The 16,906-nt window shown below is 34.8% G+C and overlaps 1 protein-coding gene across 1 annotated transcript in view; it reads left to right on the plus strand.

Moving 5' to 3' along the window:
• The first annotated feature begins 57 nt into the window (after positions 1-57).
• The window catches only part of SNX2 (sorting nexin 2), a 54,107-nt gene continuing 37,258 nt past the window's right edge, over positions 58-16,906 (plus strand). Inside the window, exon 1 of the mRNA XM_006913316.3 lies at positions 58-214. Coding sequence (XP_006913378.1) covers positions 107-214 — 108 coding nt within the window. The 5' untranslated portion in view covers positions 58-106. The remainder of the gene's footprint in view (positions 215-16,906) is intronic.

Raw genomic sequence — 16,906 nt, forward strand, 5'->3', positions numbered from 1 at the left:
GCCCGGGAGGCGGGGGAGCCGGGGGGCGGGCGCGCCAGCCCAGCCGTGCGTGCTCACGTGACAGGTCCGCGAAGCCCTGCTCGCGCAGTCGTCCGGGCGAGCGAAGATGGCGGCCGAGAGGGAACCTCCTCCGCTGGCGGACGGGAAGCCCACCGACTTTGAAGAGCAGGAGGACGGAGAGGATCTGTTCACCAGCACTGTTTCCACCCTAGAGGTGAGACCGCATCACCGCGGGTGCCGCGCTTCGCAGCGCGTCTCACCATTAGGCACCTTCTCTCTGTCCCGACTTATTCCTCCCCACCCCCCGGGTTTGCAAGGACCTGGTGGAGGCGACACCTGTGACGCGGGCCCCACTTCGGAAACCTGTCAGTGAGCCGGAGTTAACCTGGGCCGCTAGGCCAACTCAGACTAGCCTACCGGCAGGGGTCTGACCTAATCCCCAAAGGAGCAGCGACCGGACGGAGCATCGCAGCGCCCTTTCCCATTTCAGCTGGCCTTACTCGATGTCACTTGCAACTCTTCTAGACCAGAGGTTTTGCCCTAGGTTCTGGTAAACCAGACCACTCTCCCTGGAGAGTTCCGCAGCCCCTTTGGAGAGGTGCTTGCTTTTTTTTCCTTCCCAAGGGAGGGTGTGCCCCTAAAAGAGGAAAGCAGAGAAGTGAGCGCTGAGTGACCCAAGCTCTGTAGGGAACGTGTGGATGCACTTTCCCTAGTTCTGGCCCTTCGTGGACTGCTAGTTCTCCTTGAGGGTGGTTCCTGTATTTCGGACTGTTGAATAAGTAAATTCATTTGACCTGTTTTGTTTGTATTCTTTAGTACCTGGACTTTTTAAGGATCATGGTGTTTGTAAAATATAAAGTTGAAGGGAGAGAGTAGTCCAGGAAACTGAGTTTTTTTGTTTTTTTGTTTTTGTTTGTTTTTTTTGTTTTTAAATAAGTTATCAGGGGAGAAATAAAAACAGGTCCTCACTCCTGTTTCCTCTTTTCTCGCATGGTCAGCGATCTCTGAAGCTCAGTGTTCCTGTTTTGTCAAAGGAGGCACCCTCTATGAACTTAACAGTATTGGGTCTCCTACATCCTGTTCATGTTTGAATTGCTTGCATTTGGTGAGAGCACCTACTTCATAGCCCAATTTTAAGTGTGTGTATATGTATTAAAATATTAGTAATTTGCAGAGGATTGTTTACCTCGGGCTGTACTTCTTTAAAAAACTGTTTTTAATGAGCTTTCTCAACTTGTTCAACTTTTCACCAAATCATTTGGAAATTACTGTAAAATATCTATTTTCTGAAATTCAGTTACCTACTGGGAACTTCCGGGAACGTTTTCAGCACTGACCACGTTCTGGTAATTGCATATGCAGGTATCCGGCCAAACCCTACCTCTCCTCAGATTTTATGCTTCTTAGGGCTGGGGATAGTGCCTTGATAATCTTTGTGTTCTTCACAAAATCTCGAACATTTACATTTAGTAAATGTTTGCTGGATTATCAAAACCAGCATCTCCTAAGAATTAGTAAAAATGATCTTTCATAACAAATTACTTTTTAAGATTAGTATCCTTTTAGCCCTTTATACATACTATTCAGCTATCTTAACATATATTGAAAAGGTGGGATCCTAAGACCTGCGTTCCCTTTAAGAACAGCAAAGATTTTTCACTAGCAAGGATCAGAGTAAAGTTGACTGACAATGTAAACTAGAACTCTGTGAACACTAAGCATTCTGTTTAATTGACGCCTTTTAAAGTTGAGAAGGAACAATAATCTGTTTCCATTTGGGTGGGACTTTTTAATAAGGTATTTGACTTCTCAGTAAAAGCCTACAGAAATTTGAGTATAAATTTTACCTCCGCGCACTGTGAAAGTTGTAAAGTTGGTTTTGATTACTCATCTAAACCTTTTATTTCATTGATTCAAGTTATCAATTTTAAGGTATTACTAAGATTTATAAATTCAGATTTTTTAAAACAGTATTTTTTAGTACACCGAAACATCTCTAAAGAAATGTTCTTTAAGTAGTCCACTTTTCTTTTTAAACAGTAATTATCATACTTCAGTGTGCAGGAAAAGCTGTAGGATACTTGTTTAAAATGCAGATGTCTTTGCTTCACTGGAATCTGCATGTTTAATAAGTGTTCTAGGTCAGTGGTTTTCAAACTTTATACGTAAGTTACCTAGAGATCTTATTAAAGTGCAAATCTGATTCTTTAGAGCTGGAATAAGCCCAATATTCTGCATTTTTAACCAGCTGTTCTCATGACATTGCTTCTGGTTCATAGATAATGATGAGTTGCAAAACCCCAGGTGATTCTGATCCAGATCATCTTTGAATGATCTGTACCTTATTATCTAAGCTGTAAATTGAAAGTGGAACATATACGTTAACGTTTTTCGATTTAAAAAAAAAAATAAGTTTTAAAAATTATTTTATTTACATACAATCTTTTATCTTTGAGGGCATTTGGAAGAAAAATATCAATTTAAATCCATATAAGTGAAAATCAAATTATAGAACAGCTTTAATGTATAATTCTTAAGCTCATAATGATTATACAATTTAGTATATTTTTAACCCAATATTAAACTTTTTTCCTTTCAAAATAAGAGCAGTCACATAAAGCTATATTCAGTAAATAAAGCGTATTTAAAACCCCTAGTGTATGTTTCTGTTGTGATTATGGAACAAAGTGGTGGAAGGCTGGCATAGGGGCAGGGAAGGGAAGGGAAAAAACACTGGCAAAAGCATGTTCTTTTTTGGTACCTGAGAGGCAAGGCTTTAAATTGTTTAGGAGTATTGCTTTTTCCTTAAATGATACAGCCCTAAGCTTGAAAGGTGCTTGCCCTAAAGCAACATGAAGTAAGACAACACCTTAAAACAAAATAAACTCTGGAAATTTATATTATATGCCTCTTTAAAAAACAGGTTCATTGAGATGAAATTCATATACCATACCATTTACTCATTTAATGTGTATAATTTAATGGATTTTAGTATATTCACAAGTATGTGCCTCCATTACCACAATCAATTTTAGAACATTTCATCACCTCAAAAATAAAGAAAATCGTATACCCTTTAACTATTGCTCCTTGCCCCCATTCCCCAAATCCTTCTGCTGCTGCCCCTAAGCCACCACTAATTTACTTGCTGTCTCTACAATCTTCCCTTTTCTGGACTTTATATGCGTGAAATCATATAATATGTGGTCTTTTGTGACTGGCTTCTTTCACTGAGCATAATGTTTTCAAAGTCTACTTAATTCCTTTTTATGCCTGAATAATCCATTATGTGGCTATACCACACTTGGTGTATCCATTTGTCACTTGATGGACATTTGGGTTGTTCCCATGTTTTGGCTGTTACAAATAATGTACATAAACATTTGTGTACAAGTAGAATTACGGGGTCATATGATAACTCTACATTTAATCATTTGAAGAATTACCATAGTGGTTTGTCAAAATGGCCACATCATTTTATATTCCCACCAGCCATGTGTAAGGGTACCAGTTTTTCCACATCCTCACTACACTTGTTATTATCTGATTTCTTGATTCTATACAGCCTAATGAGTGTGAAGTGGTTTCTTAATGTGGTTTTGATTGCATCTTCATGATGACTAATGATATACATCTTTTCATGTGCTTACTGGACCTTCGTATATCTTCTTTGGAGAAATTTCTATTCAGATACTTTGCTAATTTTTGGGTTGTCTTTATTATTGAGTCGTAGGAATTCTTTATATATTCTAGATACAAGTTCCTTATCAGATTCATGATTTGCATATATTTTCTCCTGTAGGTTGTCTTTTCATGTTCTTGATGGTGTCCTTTGAAGCACAAATTAAAAAAAAATTTTGATGAAGTCCAATTTATTTTTTATTCCGATGCTTATGCTTTAGATGTCCTATATAAGAATCCAAAGTTCTGAGTATTTACAGCTATGTTTTCTTCTAAGAGTTTTATAGTTTTGGCTCTTACATTTAAATCTTTAATCTATTTGGAGTTAAATTTTGTCTATGGTATGAAGTAGGGGTCCAAATTCATTTCTTGCCTGTGACAATCTAGTTTTCCCACCACCATTTGTTGAAAAAGACAATTCTTTCCCCATTGAATGATCTTGGCGCCCTTGTCCAGAATAAGACTGTAGATGTTTACACCTGGTTCTCATACTAACCTCAGATCTGAGGGTCAGCTCAAGTCAGGGTGAGAATCACAATTTCCCCAACACTGTCACATGATAAAGTTTATAGAGCATTTAAAGTGAAATTTCCACTTTGGAGACTCACAGGTCTTCAGATTCCTTCCCATCATATAACCTCATGCCATAAGTCCTCAGAAGATACCGTACTTGGTTGACTTTAGTAAATACTTGAATATTTACTCTTTGTCATACTGTTTAGATCAGTGGTCCCCAGCCTTATTGTCACCAGAGACTGGTGCTCCTATGAGAATCTAATAATGCTCGATGATGTAGATGGAGCTGAGGCTGTGATGCTAGTGCTGGGGAGCAGCTGCAAATACAGATGAAGCTTTGTAGCTCCCCGCCACTCACCTCCTGCTGTGTGGCTCAGTTCCTTAGCTTCAGTACCAGTCCATAGCCCAGGGGTTGGGGACCCTTGGTTTAGATGATAATGGGAGTGCAGATATCAGAAAGATACTGCAGGTCTTTGAGGACAGAAAATCTCCTGTGGGAAAGAAAGAGGCATATAGAAAACTGGTATAGATGGAATGTGATTTTATGATCTGGAAACATCAGTTTTCACTGAAAATACCAGTAAAATGGGGAGATTCTAATTCCTATCAACGTTCCTAGATGAACAGTAAATGTTTCTATTGGTTGGGAAACAGTGATGTAATATTTAAGAGAGACCTTGAAGGATGGAATGAAATTTCAAAGTGGAAGAATGACAAGGGTCACTTAAGGTTTAGTCCATATTCTAAGGAACCATAAATAATTCCAAGTGGCCGAAAATAGGATATTACAGGTTTATTATGTGGTGGGATTGTGAAGAGCTTTGAAATTTGTTCTGTGGGCAGGTGAAAGCTATGGAAGATTTGCATGGCAGTAACATGATAACTTTAGGAAGATTAATGTGCCAGCAGTCTGAGGGATGAATTTGAGTGGGAGTTATTGGTAGGTTGATGAGATGAAAGCTGTTTTAAGTCTGAGGTTAAGGGCCTCAAGAAGAAAGTGCAAATAAAAAAGGACAGGGAAATTGGTGCAATAGCAGATTAAAAGACAGACTTTTGATTTTGTAATCCCTCAGGTAATTTTTAGGAGAAGCAGTTATAAGTTTATTTTACTTGGGGATACGATGCACCAATACAGCTAGAAATGCTGGATGGGCTAGAGATGTAGATTTGGGGACTCATAAATCCGACTGATAACACTAAACTAGACTCTGAAAATCTAGTCTCTGCCCTCATGGAGTATATGAACCAAAAGAAGTCAATATAATAAACATAGCTGTATGAACAAATACCTGCAATCCCAGGTGATACATGTGTAAATGGAATATGCACACAGTACAGAAATAGTATAGAAGACTAGAGTAACTTAATTGTATAGAGATGATCTTTAAAAACCTGAAATTTGGTGATATCAAGAGAGTAAGAGTAGGACAAGAGACTTGGTAAAGAAGAACTGAAGTTTAGTATCTTGTCCCAAGGCAAATGTAATTTGTTTTCTTATTCCGGTTTTCTAATCTTAGGTAGGCCTTAACTTCAAATGTATTATTTTTTTTTGAAAATTTCACTACGAATTACTTATGTTTCAGAAAAGAATGTTTTATGACCAGGTATTTAAAGGCAAAGACATTTATAAAGAGGTATAATTCTAGTTGACCATTTTCCTGTGAAACCACTAAATTTAAGGATTTTAGAATGAATTATTTTTAGTTCCTGTAAAAAAATGTTATTCTATGAAGTTTCATGAGGCAGAGATGCTCAATTTTTTGCACTTTTAAAAAAAAAATGTCTTTAATGTTAATTTTACAAATGCTCACTTTCCTATGAAGTTGAACTCTTGTGTTTTTTTCTGTAATGATAGTTTTTAGTTGAGGTGAGATCTACCTTAATTACTAAAGTTCACTACCACCTCAAGAACACTTTCATCACTCCCCCAAAATTCTGTCATATAGTTAACTCCTCCCACTCCCAGCCTCTGGCAACCACTGATCTGTTTTCCGCGTATAGTTTTGTTGTTTCCAGTGTCATATAAATGGAATCATACATTATGAATCTTTAAAAAAGCATCTCAGGTTTATTGGTGGTGTTGCATGTATCAATAGTTCATTCCTTCTTATGCCAAATTTATCGTATATATCACTGTTGTTGAAGGACATTTCTGTTTCCAGTTTTTGGCATTAATGAGTAAAGGCAATATAAACATTTATGTACAGGTTTTATGTACAGTTTTCATTTATTTGGGGTAAATACTTAGAAGTAGGATTGCTAGGTTGTATGGTTAATGCATGTTTAACTTTGTAAGAACAAACTGCCAAACTTTCTGCCAAAAAGGTTCAAGGGAGATAAGGTACAGGGAGCTGGAGTCATTTGTTTTTCGTCCCACAAGTTAATGTCCATAGTATAAATCGAGACCATATTCAATAGGACAGTGTTCTAAGAATTGATTATCTGTGGTTTCATTAAAACAACTGCATGATTCTTCAAGACAAAAGTATGTTACTGTATTTCCTGGTATTATAAAAGTTATTTTTATATCAACTTTTATCCCTAATCAGAAAGTCATGCCTTTGTATAAACTATTGATTGAATCATGAAAGCTAGCTTCAAGGAAACTTTGATGAAGTTGGACTTGTCAGTCTCTGGTCACGTTTGCATTAACTTGATATCTAAAATCTAATAAAAATAGATTGAGAGGACTGCCACACTTTTCCAGAGCAGCTGTTTTGCATTCCTATCAACAATGAATGAGAACTCCATTTGTTCCACATCCTTGTTAGCACTTATTAGTGTGAATTTTATTTTAGTGAGCTTAAGGATAGTTTATAGTGGCTGGAAAGAACTAATTGTTACATTTTTAGGAATATTGTAAGCTGGTTAGTAAACACAGCCATCGTTAAAAATTAAATTATATAAACTTATAATTAAATAAATCATACTGAAGACAAAGGTAATAAATATTTGAAACTCATCATTTCCTAATTTCTGTACTACATTTTCCTGTTTTCTGTGTTCTCGAAGTTATATGTCTCTTGTATTTATACGGTGGAAAGTATGTATTTTCCCAACTTCACTGTCTGTGAGGGTATTCCATAGCAGGCATGTTTACGTCACAGAAATCAGCAAAAGCTAAAATTCAGAGTCTTCTCTCTCAAAGACCTGCTTGCTAAACATTTACCATCAGACCACTGTTTTTTAGACATTCTAACAGTTGTGTAGTGTTATCTCATTGTGGTTTTAATATACATTCTCTAATGATTAATGATGCTGAACTGAGTATGTTTTCAAGTATATATTCATTCACCTGAAAATTATCTTTGGTGAAGTGTCCTTTCACATCTTTTGCACATTTAAAAAAGTGAGTTTCTTTGTTGAGTTTTGAGAATTTTTCATGTATTCTAAATATAAATCCTTTACCAGATATGCATTTTGCAGATTTTTTCCCAGTCCTTGGCTTACCCTTTTATGATATTAACGGTATTTCACAAACTAAAAGTTTGTTATTTTGGTGAAGCTCAAGTTATCCTTTCTCTTTTTTTTATTGATAATACTTTATATGTAACATATGAAATCTTTTGCTAATGTTAACCAAAGATCGCAAAGGTTTTGCTTATGTTTACTTCTAGAAGTTTTTACATTTAGGCCTGGGTTCATTTTGAGTTAATTTTCATAGGAGTTGAGGTTGGTTTTTGTTTTGTTTCGTTTCGTTTTGTTTTGCATGTAGATATCCCAGTTGTTCCAGCACCATTTATTGAAAGATAACCATGTTGTTAAGGTTTGTTTTATGACTCAGAATATGGTCTGTCATGGTAAATATTATGTGTGCACTTGAAAAGAATGTATGTAGTGTGATGTTGAGTAAAGTGTTATATAAATGTTAGGTCAAGTTGATTGATAGTATTTTTCAGTACATGCAACAACACCAGTGAGTCTCAGGTGCTTTATGCTAAGTTAAGGACGCTAGACTCAAAAAGTTTCTCCATTGGACTGTGTTTGCATCTTTGCCAAAAATCAGTTGAGCGTATGTGTGGGTCTTTTTCTGGACTCTTCTGTTCTTTGATCTGTCGACTGTCCTTTTGCCAGTTTTATGCTGCCTTGATTACTATAACAGTCTTGAAATCAGGTAGAATCCACTGACTTTGTTCTTTTCTAAATTGTTTTGATTATTCTAGTTCTTTTGCCTTTCCATATAATTTTATAATCAGTTTATTGATTTCTATCAAAAATTCCTGCCGATAATTTAATTGAGATTGTGATGAATCCATAGATTAGTTTGGGGAGAATTAACGTATTAACAATATTGAGCCTTTAAGCCATAAGTTTACTATTTCTCTCCATTTTTTTAGATCTTATTTGATTTTTTCATCATTTGTGGTTTTCTGCATACAGATCAAGCACGTATTTTTTAGGTTATACCTAAGTATTTCATGGGGTTTATAGTACTTTATTTCTTTTTACATTTGTTCATTGGTAGCATGTTGAGCCGTATCCTACAACTGTGCTAATCACTCATTAGTTCTAGTAGGTTTTTTTGGATTTTCTATGTAGATAATCGTGTTGTTTGCAGTTAGAATTTTCTTTCTTTCCATTTTTTATGCCTTTTTTTTTAAAAAAAAAAATCTTAATGCTCCAGCCAGAACCACTGGTATAGAATAGAAGTGATGAGAGAGTGGATATCCTTTCCTCTTTTATGGTTGTAGAGGAAAGTATTCTTTCTGTAAGTTTTTTTGTAGATGATCTTCATCAAGTTAAAGAAGTTCTGTTCTATTCCTGGTTTTCTGAAATTTTGTAGCCATGAATGGATGTTGATTTTGGCAAATGCTTTTTCTGCATCTAATAAGATAATCATAATTTAGTTTTCTTCAGTTTTTTGATAAAGTGGATTACATTGATTTTCAAATGTTGACTAAACCTTGTATTCCTAGAATAAACCCCACAGTCGTAATGTGTATATCCTTTTTATATATTGCTGTATTCACTTTGCTATTATTTTGTTTAGGCTGTTGTATCTATGGCTATAACAGATGTTTGTGTGTTGTTTTCTTTTAGTTGTAATGTGGTTGTCTGTTTTCAGTATCAGAAATACTGGCTTTTTACTCCTCTTTTATATCTTGAAGAGGTTGTATGGAATTAGTCTTATGACTTCCTTAAGAGTTGATAGAACTGATTAGTGGAGTCCTCTGAACATGTAGGTTTGGTTGTTGGAAGTCTTTTTTAACTATAAAAGTTTATTTGAGCCAAACTGATGACATCGCGGAGAAACAAGATCTCAAATACTCCACATAAATTCAGTTCTTTAATAGATAAAGGAATATTTCTTCTTTTTGAATTTTGATGCGGTAAGTCTTTCAGGAATTTGTTCCTTGAGAGTTGGGAAATTTATGGGCATAGGTTTTTCATAATCCTCCCTTACTGTGTCTGTGGGTGATACCCCTCCCTTTTCATTCCTGATATTGATAATTTATGTCTTATGTTTGTTTGCTTATTTATTTTAATTTTGCTAGAGGTTTGACATTTCTTGGGATCTTTTTAAAGTATCAACTTTTGGTTTCTTGATTTTTTGTTTTGAGTTTCATTGATGTCTGCACGTATTTCCTTCTGCTCGCTTTCTGTTTAATTTGTTCTAGTTTCCTTGGATCATTGATATGAGATCTTTTTTTTGAGTATTAGTATTTACCTATATTTTTCTCTGTAAACACTTTTAATTGAATCCCACAAATTTTGATATGTATTTTTCTTTTCATTCAGTTTAAACTACTTTCTGGTTTCTCTTGTGACTTCCTGTTTGACTTGTGGCTTATTTAGAAGTGTGTTAACTTCCAAATTTCGGGAATTTTCTGTATAGCTTTCTGTTACTGATTTCTACTTTAGATTGATTATGGTCGGAGAATGTTTTATGATTTCAGTTCTTTTAAATTTTTTAAGGTTTGTCTGATGGCCCATAATATGGTCTATAAAGGAGCGTCTTCTCTGTGCACTTGAAAAGAATGTATATTGTCTGGTGTTATTGTTGGAGTGTTCTATAACTTGGAGTGTTAAGTCAAGTTGGTTGATAGTATTTTCCAGGTCTTCTCTATCTTTCCATATTTATCTATCAAATACTAAGAGAAGAGTGTTGATGTGTCCAAAGATAATTGTAGATTTTTATTTTTTTACTTCTTTTAGTTCAGTTTTTCCTTCATGTATTTTGAAGCTCTGTTATTAGACACATAGACATTTAGTATTGTTATGATTTTTCTTGGTAAATTGATCCTTCTGTCATATGATGCCCCTCTTTATTGCAGATAATACTCCTGAAGTTTATTTTATCTGATGTTAACGTAGCACTCCAGCTCTTAACTTATTTATGTCTTTAAAGTAGATTATTTGTAGGCAACATATTGTTATGTATTGTTATTTTTATATCCAGTCTGGTGACTTCTGTCTTCTAATTAGTATGTTTACACTATTTACATTTAATGTAATTATTGGTATGGTTAGATTAGATCTACCACTTTGTTTACTTTGTTTTTCCACTCGATTTCCCCTTTCTTCTTTTGTATTTAATGTTTGTTAGTATTCCATTTTAATTTATCTACTGGATTTTTTTTTTTGTTATCACCCCTCCTTTTCTCTCTTTAAATACATATAGTCATTGCTCTAGGGATTACAATATATACCTAACCATTTGTAGTCCAATTAGAGTTAATATTGTGTTTCTACAAATAAAATGTAGAGCCTTACAACTGTGTAGATTCATTTACCTCCTGTCTTTCATATTCTAGTTTTCACATATATTACATCTCTATACATTGAAAACTTGTAACAGTATCATAATTTTTGCTTTTGTAGTCATGTACATTTTAAATAAGAGAAGGAAAATGGTCTGTTATATTTCCCCAGTTAGTTACCAGCTCTTCCTTTATTCCCGAAGGTCCAAGATTGTACTTTCTCATACATCTTCAGACTAACAAACTTCTTTCAGCACTTTTTTTTGAAGATCTGGCCTAGTGATGGTAGATTCCTATAGTTTTCTTTCGTCTGAGACTATCTTTGTTTCAGCTCTGTTTCTGAAGAATATTTTGCTGGATATGGAATTCTGTGTTGATAGTTCTTTTCTTTTAGCACTTTAAAGATTTTGTGCCACTGTCGCCCAGTCTCTGATCTCTGGTGAGAAATAATACAGTCCTTCTCATTGTTTCCCTAAATGTAATTTTTTTTTTTCTTTAGCTGCTTCAGCTTTCTTAATTATTAATCTTTGGTTTTCAGCCTTTTTTTATAATGTGGCTGGGTCTGGTTTTCTCTGAAGTTGTCTTGTTTGGAGTTTGCTTGTTCCTGAATCTAAATTTATGTCTTTCACTGAATTCAGGGAGTTTTTAGCCATCCATTTCTTGAAGTATTTTTATGCATTGCTCTCCTTTTAAGACTCCAATGACATGAATATTAGACTTTTTTATATTATTTCATAGGTCACTTAAGTTCTGTTGTGTGTTTTTTGTTTTTTTTTTTCAGTTGTTTTCCTCTTTGTTATTGAGATTGGATATTTTCTAATGCTTTATCTTCAACTTCACTGACTTTTTATCTCAGGAGCTGTAAAGGGTCTGAAATTTTGCCTTTCTCTCAAGCTAATAAAATAACTTGTTTTATGGTTGCTGGAAGAAGACACAATAAAGGACGTTATTACGCAAAGCATAGCAAGCAGCTTGAGTATCATGTTTGTGACAGTTTCCCTTGTGCTTCACTTACCAGGGTGATGAGAGGGGCCCAGGCTAATGTTGCACTTGCTTTGGTTTATGTCACAGCTGAGCCCAAGTTTAGGGAACCCAAATCATTTATAATAAGCAGTAAGTCTACCTATTCTTTGCTCCAGAGGAAACATTATCTTTATTATATAGACAGTAAACAAACCTGGTCTTTGCTTCGGAAAGAAGCTCATCATATCTTTCCTCCCAGGCTCTTTCCCAGAAACAAAGGCTTCTATCAGAGTTTTAGCTGCCTGCACTGTCACATACTTTTGCTCAGCTTAGGCCACCCTTGCAGAAAAGTGGTGAAAGAAGAGAAAGTACTAATAAGGATATTTATTCCCTGGATTTTCTTTTCCTGGTTCAACTGGCAAAGTAATAGATGTTCTCTTGGGTTCCCCCCCCCCCCCCCGCTGTTAATTTTTGATATAATGCATGACAGGCATATTATTTTCAGGTACATTTGTGATATTTAAGAAGCCTTCACTTGAAGAGATACAGGATTTGGGAACTATCTGGAGCCATTTACATTTACCACAATCACAATTTAGCTAACCTGTTTTTATTTTGTTTTGTTTGTTTATTTAGGTTCCACATATAAGTGAGTTCATGCAGTATTTGTTTTTCTGTGTCTGACATTTCTCTTAGCATAATACCCTCTAGGTCTATTAATGATGTCACAAATGGAAACATTTCATTCTTTATTGCTGAATAATATTACGTTGTGTGTGTGTGTGTGTGTGTGTGTGCGTATAATATACACATACGCGTGCGCATAATATACACATACTCATATATGCATGTATGTGTATATTACATCTTTATCTGTTCATCTGTTGATGGACATCTAGGTTGCTACCATATCTTAGCTATTACTAGTGATGCTGCAGTGAACACAGGGATGCATATATCTTTTCAAATTAGTGTTTTTGTTTTCTTCTGACGAATACCCAGAAATGGAATTGCTAGATCTATGGTAGATCTATTTTTAAATTTTTGTGAGATCTCCATACTGTTGTCCATAGTGGCTGCACAAATTTACAAACCCACCAACAGTGTATGAGGATTCACTTTTCTCCGCATCCTTACTAACACTTGTTATTCGTTGATTTATTAATGCTAGCTATTCTGACAGGTGTGAGGTGATATCTCATTGTGGTTTTAATTTACATTTCCCTAATTAGTGATATTGAGCATCTTTTCATATATCTATTGGCCATCTGTATGTAATCTAAGGAGAAATGTATATTCGGGTCCTCTGCCTATTTTATTTAATTGAATTGTTTGTTTTATTGTTAAGTTGTATGAATTCCTTAACATATTTTGGATATTAACTTTTTATTGAATGTATCATTTGTAAATATCTTCTCCCATTCAGTAGGTTGTCTTTTTGTTTTGATGGTTTCCTTCACTGAGGAAAAACTTTTTAGTTTGTTGTCTCATTTGTTTATTTTTTCTGTTGTTTCCCTTGCTCAAGGATATATATCCAAAAAGATACTGCTAAGAGAGTTGTCATAGAGTTTACTACCTATGTTTTCTTCTAGGAGTTTTATGGTTTCAGGTCTAACATTTAAGTCTTTAATCCATTTGAGTTTATTTTTGTTTATGGTTTAAAGAAGTGGTCTAGTTTCTTTTTTTTTTTCCATATATGTGTCCAGTTTTGTCAATACCACTTATGGAAGAGGTTGTTTTTACCTCATTGTGGATTTGCCTCCTTTTTTGTATATTAATTGACCATAGAATGAGTTGGTAAGTGTTCCCTGTTCTTGAATTTTGGTACAATTTGTGAAAGCATTGAATTAATTATTTTTCAATTAATTCTATTTCTTGACTCTATTCCATTGATCTATATATGTTTTTATGCCAGTACCATACTGTTTTGATTATTGTAGCTTTGTAGTATAGTTTGATATCAACAAATATGATACCTCCCACTTTGTTTTTTTCTTAAAATTTTCTTGGCTATTCAGGGTCTTTCCTGGTTCCATATAAATTTTAGGAATAGTTCTGAGAAGAATGCCATTGGTATTTTACTAGGGATTGCATTGATTTCGTATATTTAAGTAATAAGGGCATTTTAACAAGATTAATCTTTCTAATCCATGAGCAAGGTATATCTTCCACTTATTTGTATCTTGTTCAGTTTCTTTCTTCACTGTCTTACAGTTTTCAAAGTACAGGTCTTTCACCTCTTTGGTTAAATTTATTCCTAGGTATTTTATACTTTTCAACGCAGTTGTAAGTGGGATTATTTTCTTAATTTCTTTTTTCAATTGTTCATTATTGGTGTATAGAAATACTACAGTTTCTGTATATTGACTCTATATCCTGCAACTTTATTGAAGTACTTTATTAGTTCTAATAGTTTTTTCGGTAGAGACTTTAGGATTTTCTACATGTAGTATTATGTCATCTGCAAATAATGGGAGTTTTATTTCTTCCTTTCCAGTTTGGATACCTTTTATTTCTTTGTCTGATTGCTGTGGCCAGGACTTCCAATACTATGTTGTATAGAAGCGGTGACATTAGGTATCCTTGTCTTGTTCCTAACCTAAGAGGAATAGCTTTCAGCTTTCTCCATTGAGTATGTTATTAGCTGTGGGTTTGTCAGATAAGGACTTTATTATGTTGAGATATGTTCCTTTTCTACCCACCTTGTTGAGTTTTTATCATTAAAAAATGCCGAATTTTGTCAAATGCTTTTCCTGTATCTGTTGAGATGATTTATGATTTTTGTCCTTTATTTTGTTAATGTGATATATCACATTAATTGATTTACAGATGTTGGACCTTTCTTTCATCCCTGAGGTGAATCCCACTTGGTCATAGTACATAATTCTTTTAATGTGTTGTTGAATCCAGTTTGCTAATATTTTGTTGAAAATTTTTGCGTCTGTGTTCTTCACAGATACTGGCCTGTCATTTTCTTTTTTTTATTATGTCTTTACCAGGCTTTAGTAGCAGGGTAATGCTGGCTTCATAGAATAAGTTTAGAAGTGTTACTTCTTCTGCAACTTTTTGAAATAGTTTAAGGATAGATATTACTACTTTGAATGTTTGGTAGTATTCACCTGTGAAACCATCTGGCCTTGGACTTACTTGTTGGGAGTTTTTTGACTGCTGCTTTGATTTCATTGCTAGAAATTGATCTATTTAGATTTTGCATATTTTCCTGGTTCAGTCTTAGAAGGTTATATACTTCTAGAAATTTATCCTTTTCTTTTAGATTGTTGAATTTGTTGGCATATAATTGTTCATAGTATTCTTTAATGATTCTTTATATTTCTGTGGTGTTGGTTGTAAATTATCTTCTTTCATTTATGATTTTATTTGGGCACTCTTCTTGTTTTGTTTATTTCTCTTCTTTCTTTTTACTTTGGGTTTTTTTTTCTATTTTTTTTTTCCTTCTGTTAGGTGTAGAATTAGATTGTTTATTTGGGATATTTCTTGTTTCTTGAGATAGGCCTGTATAGCTATTAACTTCCCTCTTAGAACCGCTTTTGCTGCATCCCATAAATTTTGAAAAGTTGTATTTTCATTTTCATTTGCTTCAAGATAGTTTTTGACTTATTTCTTTGTTTACTCTTTGATCCACTTATTTGTTTACTCTTTGATCCACTGGATTATTAGCATGTTGTTTAGTCTCCACGTGTTTTTATTTTTTCCAGTTTTCTTCCTGTAGTTGATTTTCAGTTTTATGCCATTGTGGTATGAAAAAATGCTTGATTGATTTCAGTCTTCTTGAATTTATTGAAGCTTGTTTTGTTCCATGTGCACTTGAAAAAAATATATATTCCACAGTTTTTAATGAAATGTTTTTTAAATGTCTACTAAGTCAATCTTATCTAATGTAACATTTAAGGCCATTATTTCTTTATTAATTTTCTGACTGGTTGATCTATCCATTGATGTGAGTGTAGTATTAAAATCCCTACTATTGTGTTACTGTGGATTTCTCCCTTTATGTTCATTAATAATTGCTTTATAAATTTTCTCTTGGGGTTTTAGATGCTAGCGTTCTCATCACTGCTGCTGTCTTGCAGGTAGCAACTAGGTCTGGCCTCAGGGCAGGGCCAGGAAAGAAAATAGTGGGGGGGTGAGAGGGAAAAGAATCTTCTACCTACATTCTGTAGGTTACCAGGGACCTGATGTTATATAGCCAGAAAGATAGTTTTTGTTGGAGTCATCGATGGCTATACCTAGTGTAGTTTGGCAATTGGCATCGTCCTCAGGAAAAGCTAAAAGAGAAGGAAAAAAAATAGTAAAATTCACTCTCCTAAGGATAATTTATCACGTTTCTGGCCCTGTCTTTAATTTTCTTGCTGTTTTTTACTTTTAGATCGTTGTATTTGGTATTCTCTCTGAAACTTTAATGTTAATCAACTTAATGTAGTGGGCGTCTTTATTCTTCTTGTATTCTAAGCACTAAATTGAAGAAATATTAACAACAACTGTGGAACTTTTTATATAAATAATCTCTAGCACTACTAGGTGGTGATGTAGGGGAAGAAAAGAATATATATTTATTAAAAGTACTGATGTCTCTTCAATTGCATTTTATCTTGTACAGGTATACAGTTCTGATCATCTAGAGCCTGTGTTCCAGGCAAAGAAGTGTTCCCTTCTACCATCACTTCTTCATTCAGTGGCCACTGTCTCCATACTGTTCCTCCTAGTGGAGAACAGCTCTTCTTGTACTCACTAGTAAATTGAGAGGGCAGGGAGAGGCAATGGCAGAGTTCTAACAGCCTTTAGTGAGTACTGTTCCATGGCTGTGCTCTGAGCAGTGGGGCAGGGCAGTCCAAGCTGCTGGTGGACGGGCAGCCAAAGGAAGAGTATGCCTCATAGCCTCCTCACTGCAGGGTGACTGTTGCCTCCACAGCTGCTACTGGAGTACCCCATGCCCACACCATTCCCATCTTGCCCTCTACTCTTGGGCTCTGAGGTATGAGACAAAAGGATCTTTTTTCTTATATAAACACATTAGTTTTTCTTTC

Source organism: Pteropus alecto, unplaced genomic scaffold, assembly GCF_000325575.1.
Source record: "Pteropus alecto unplaced genomic scaffold, ASM32557v1 scaffold20, whole genome shotgun sequence".
Classification (NCBI taxonomy): Eukaryota; Metazoa; Chordata; class Mammalia; order Chiroptera; family Pteropodidae; genus Pteropus; species Pteropus alecto.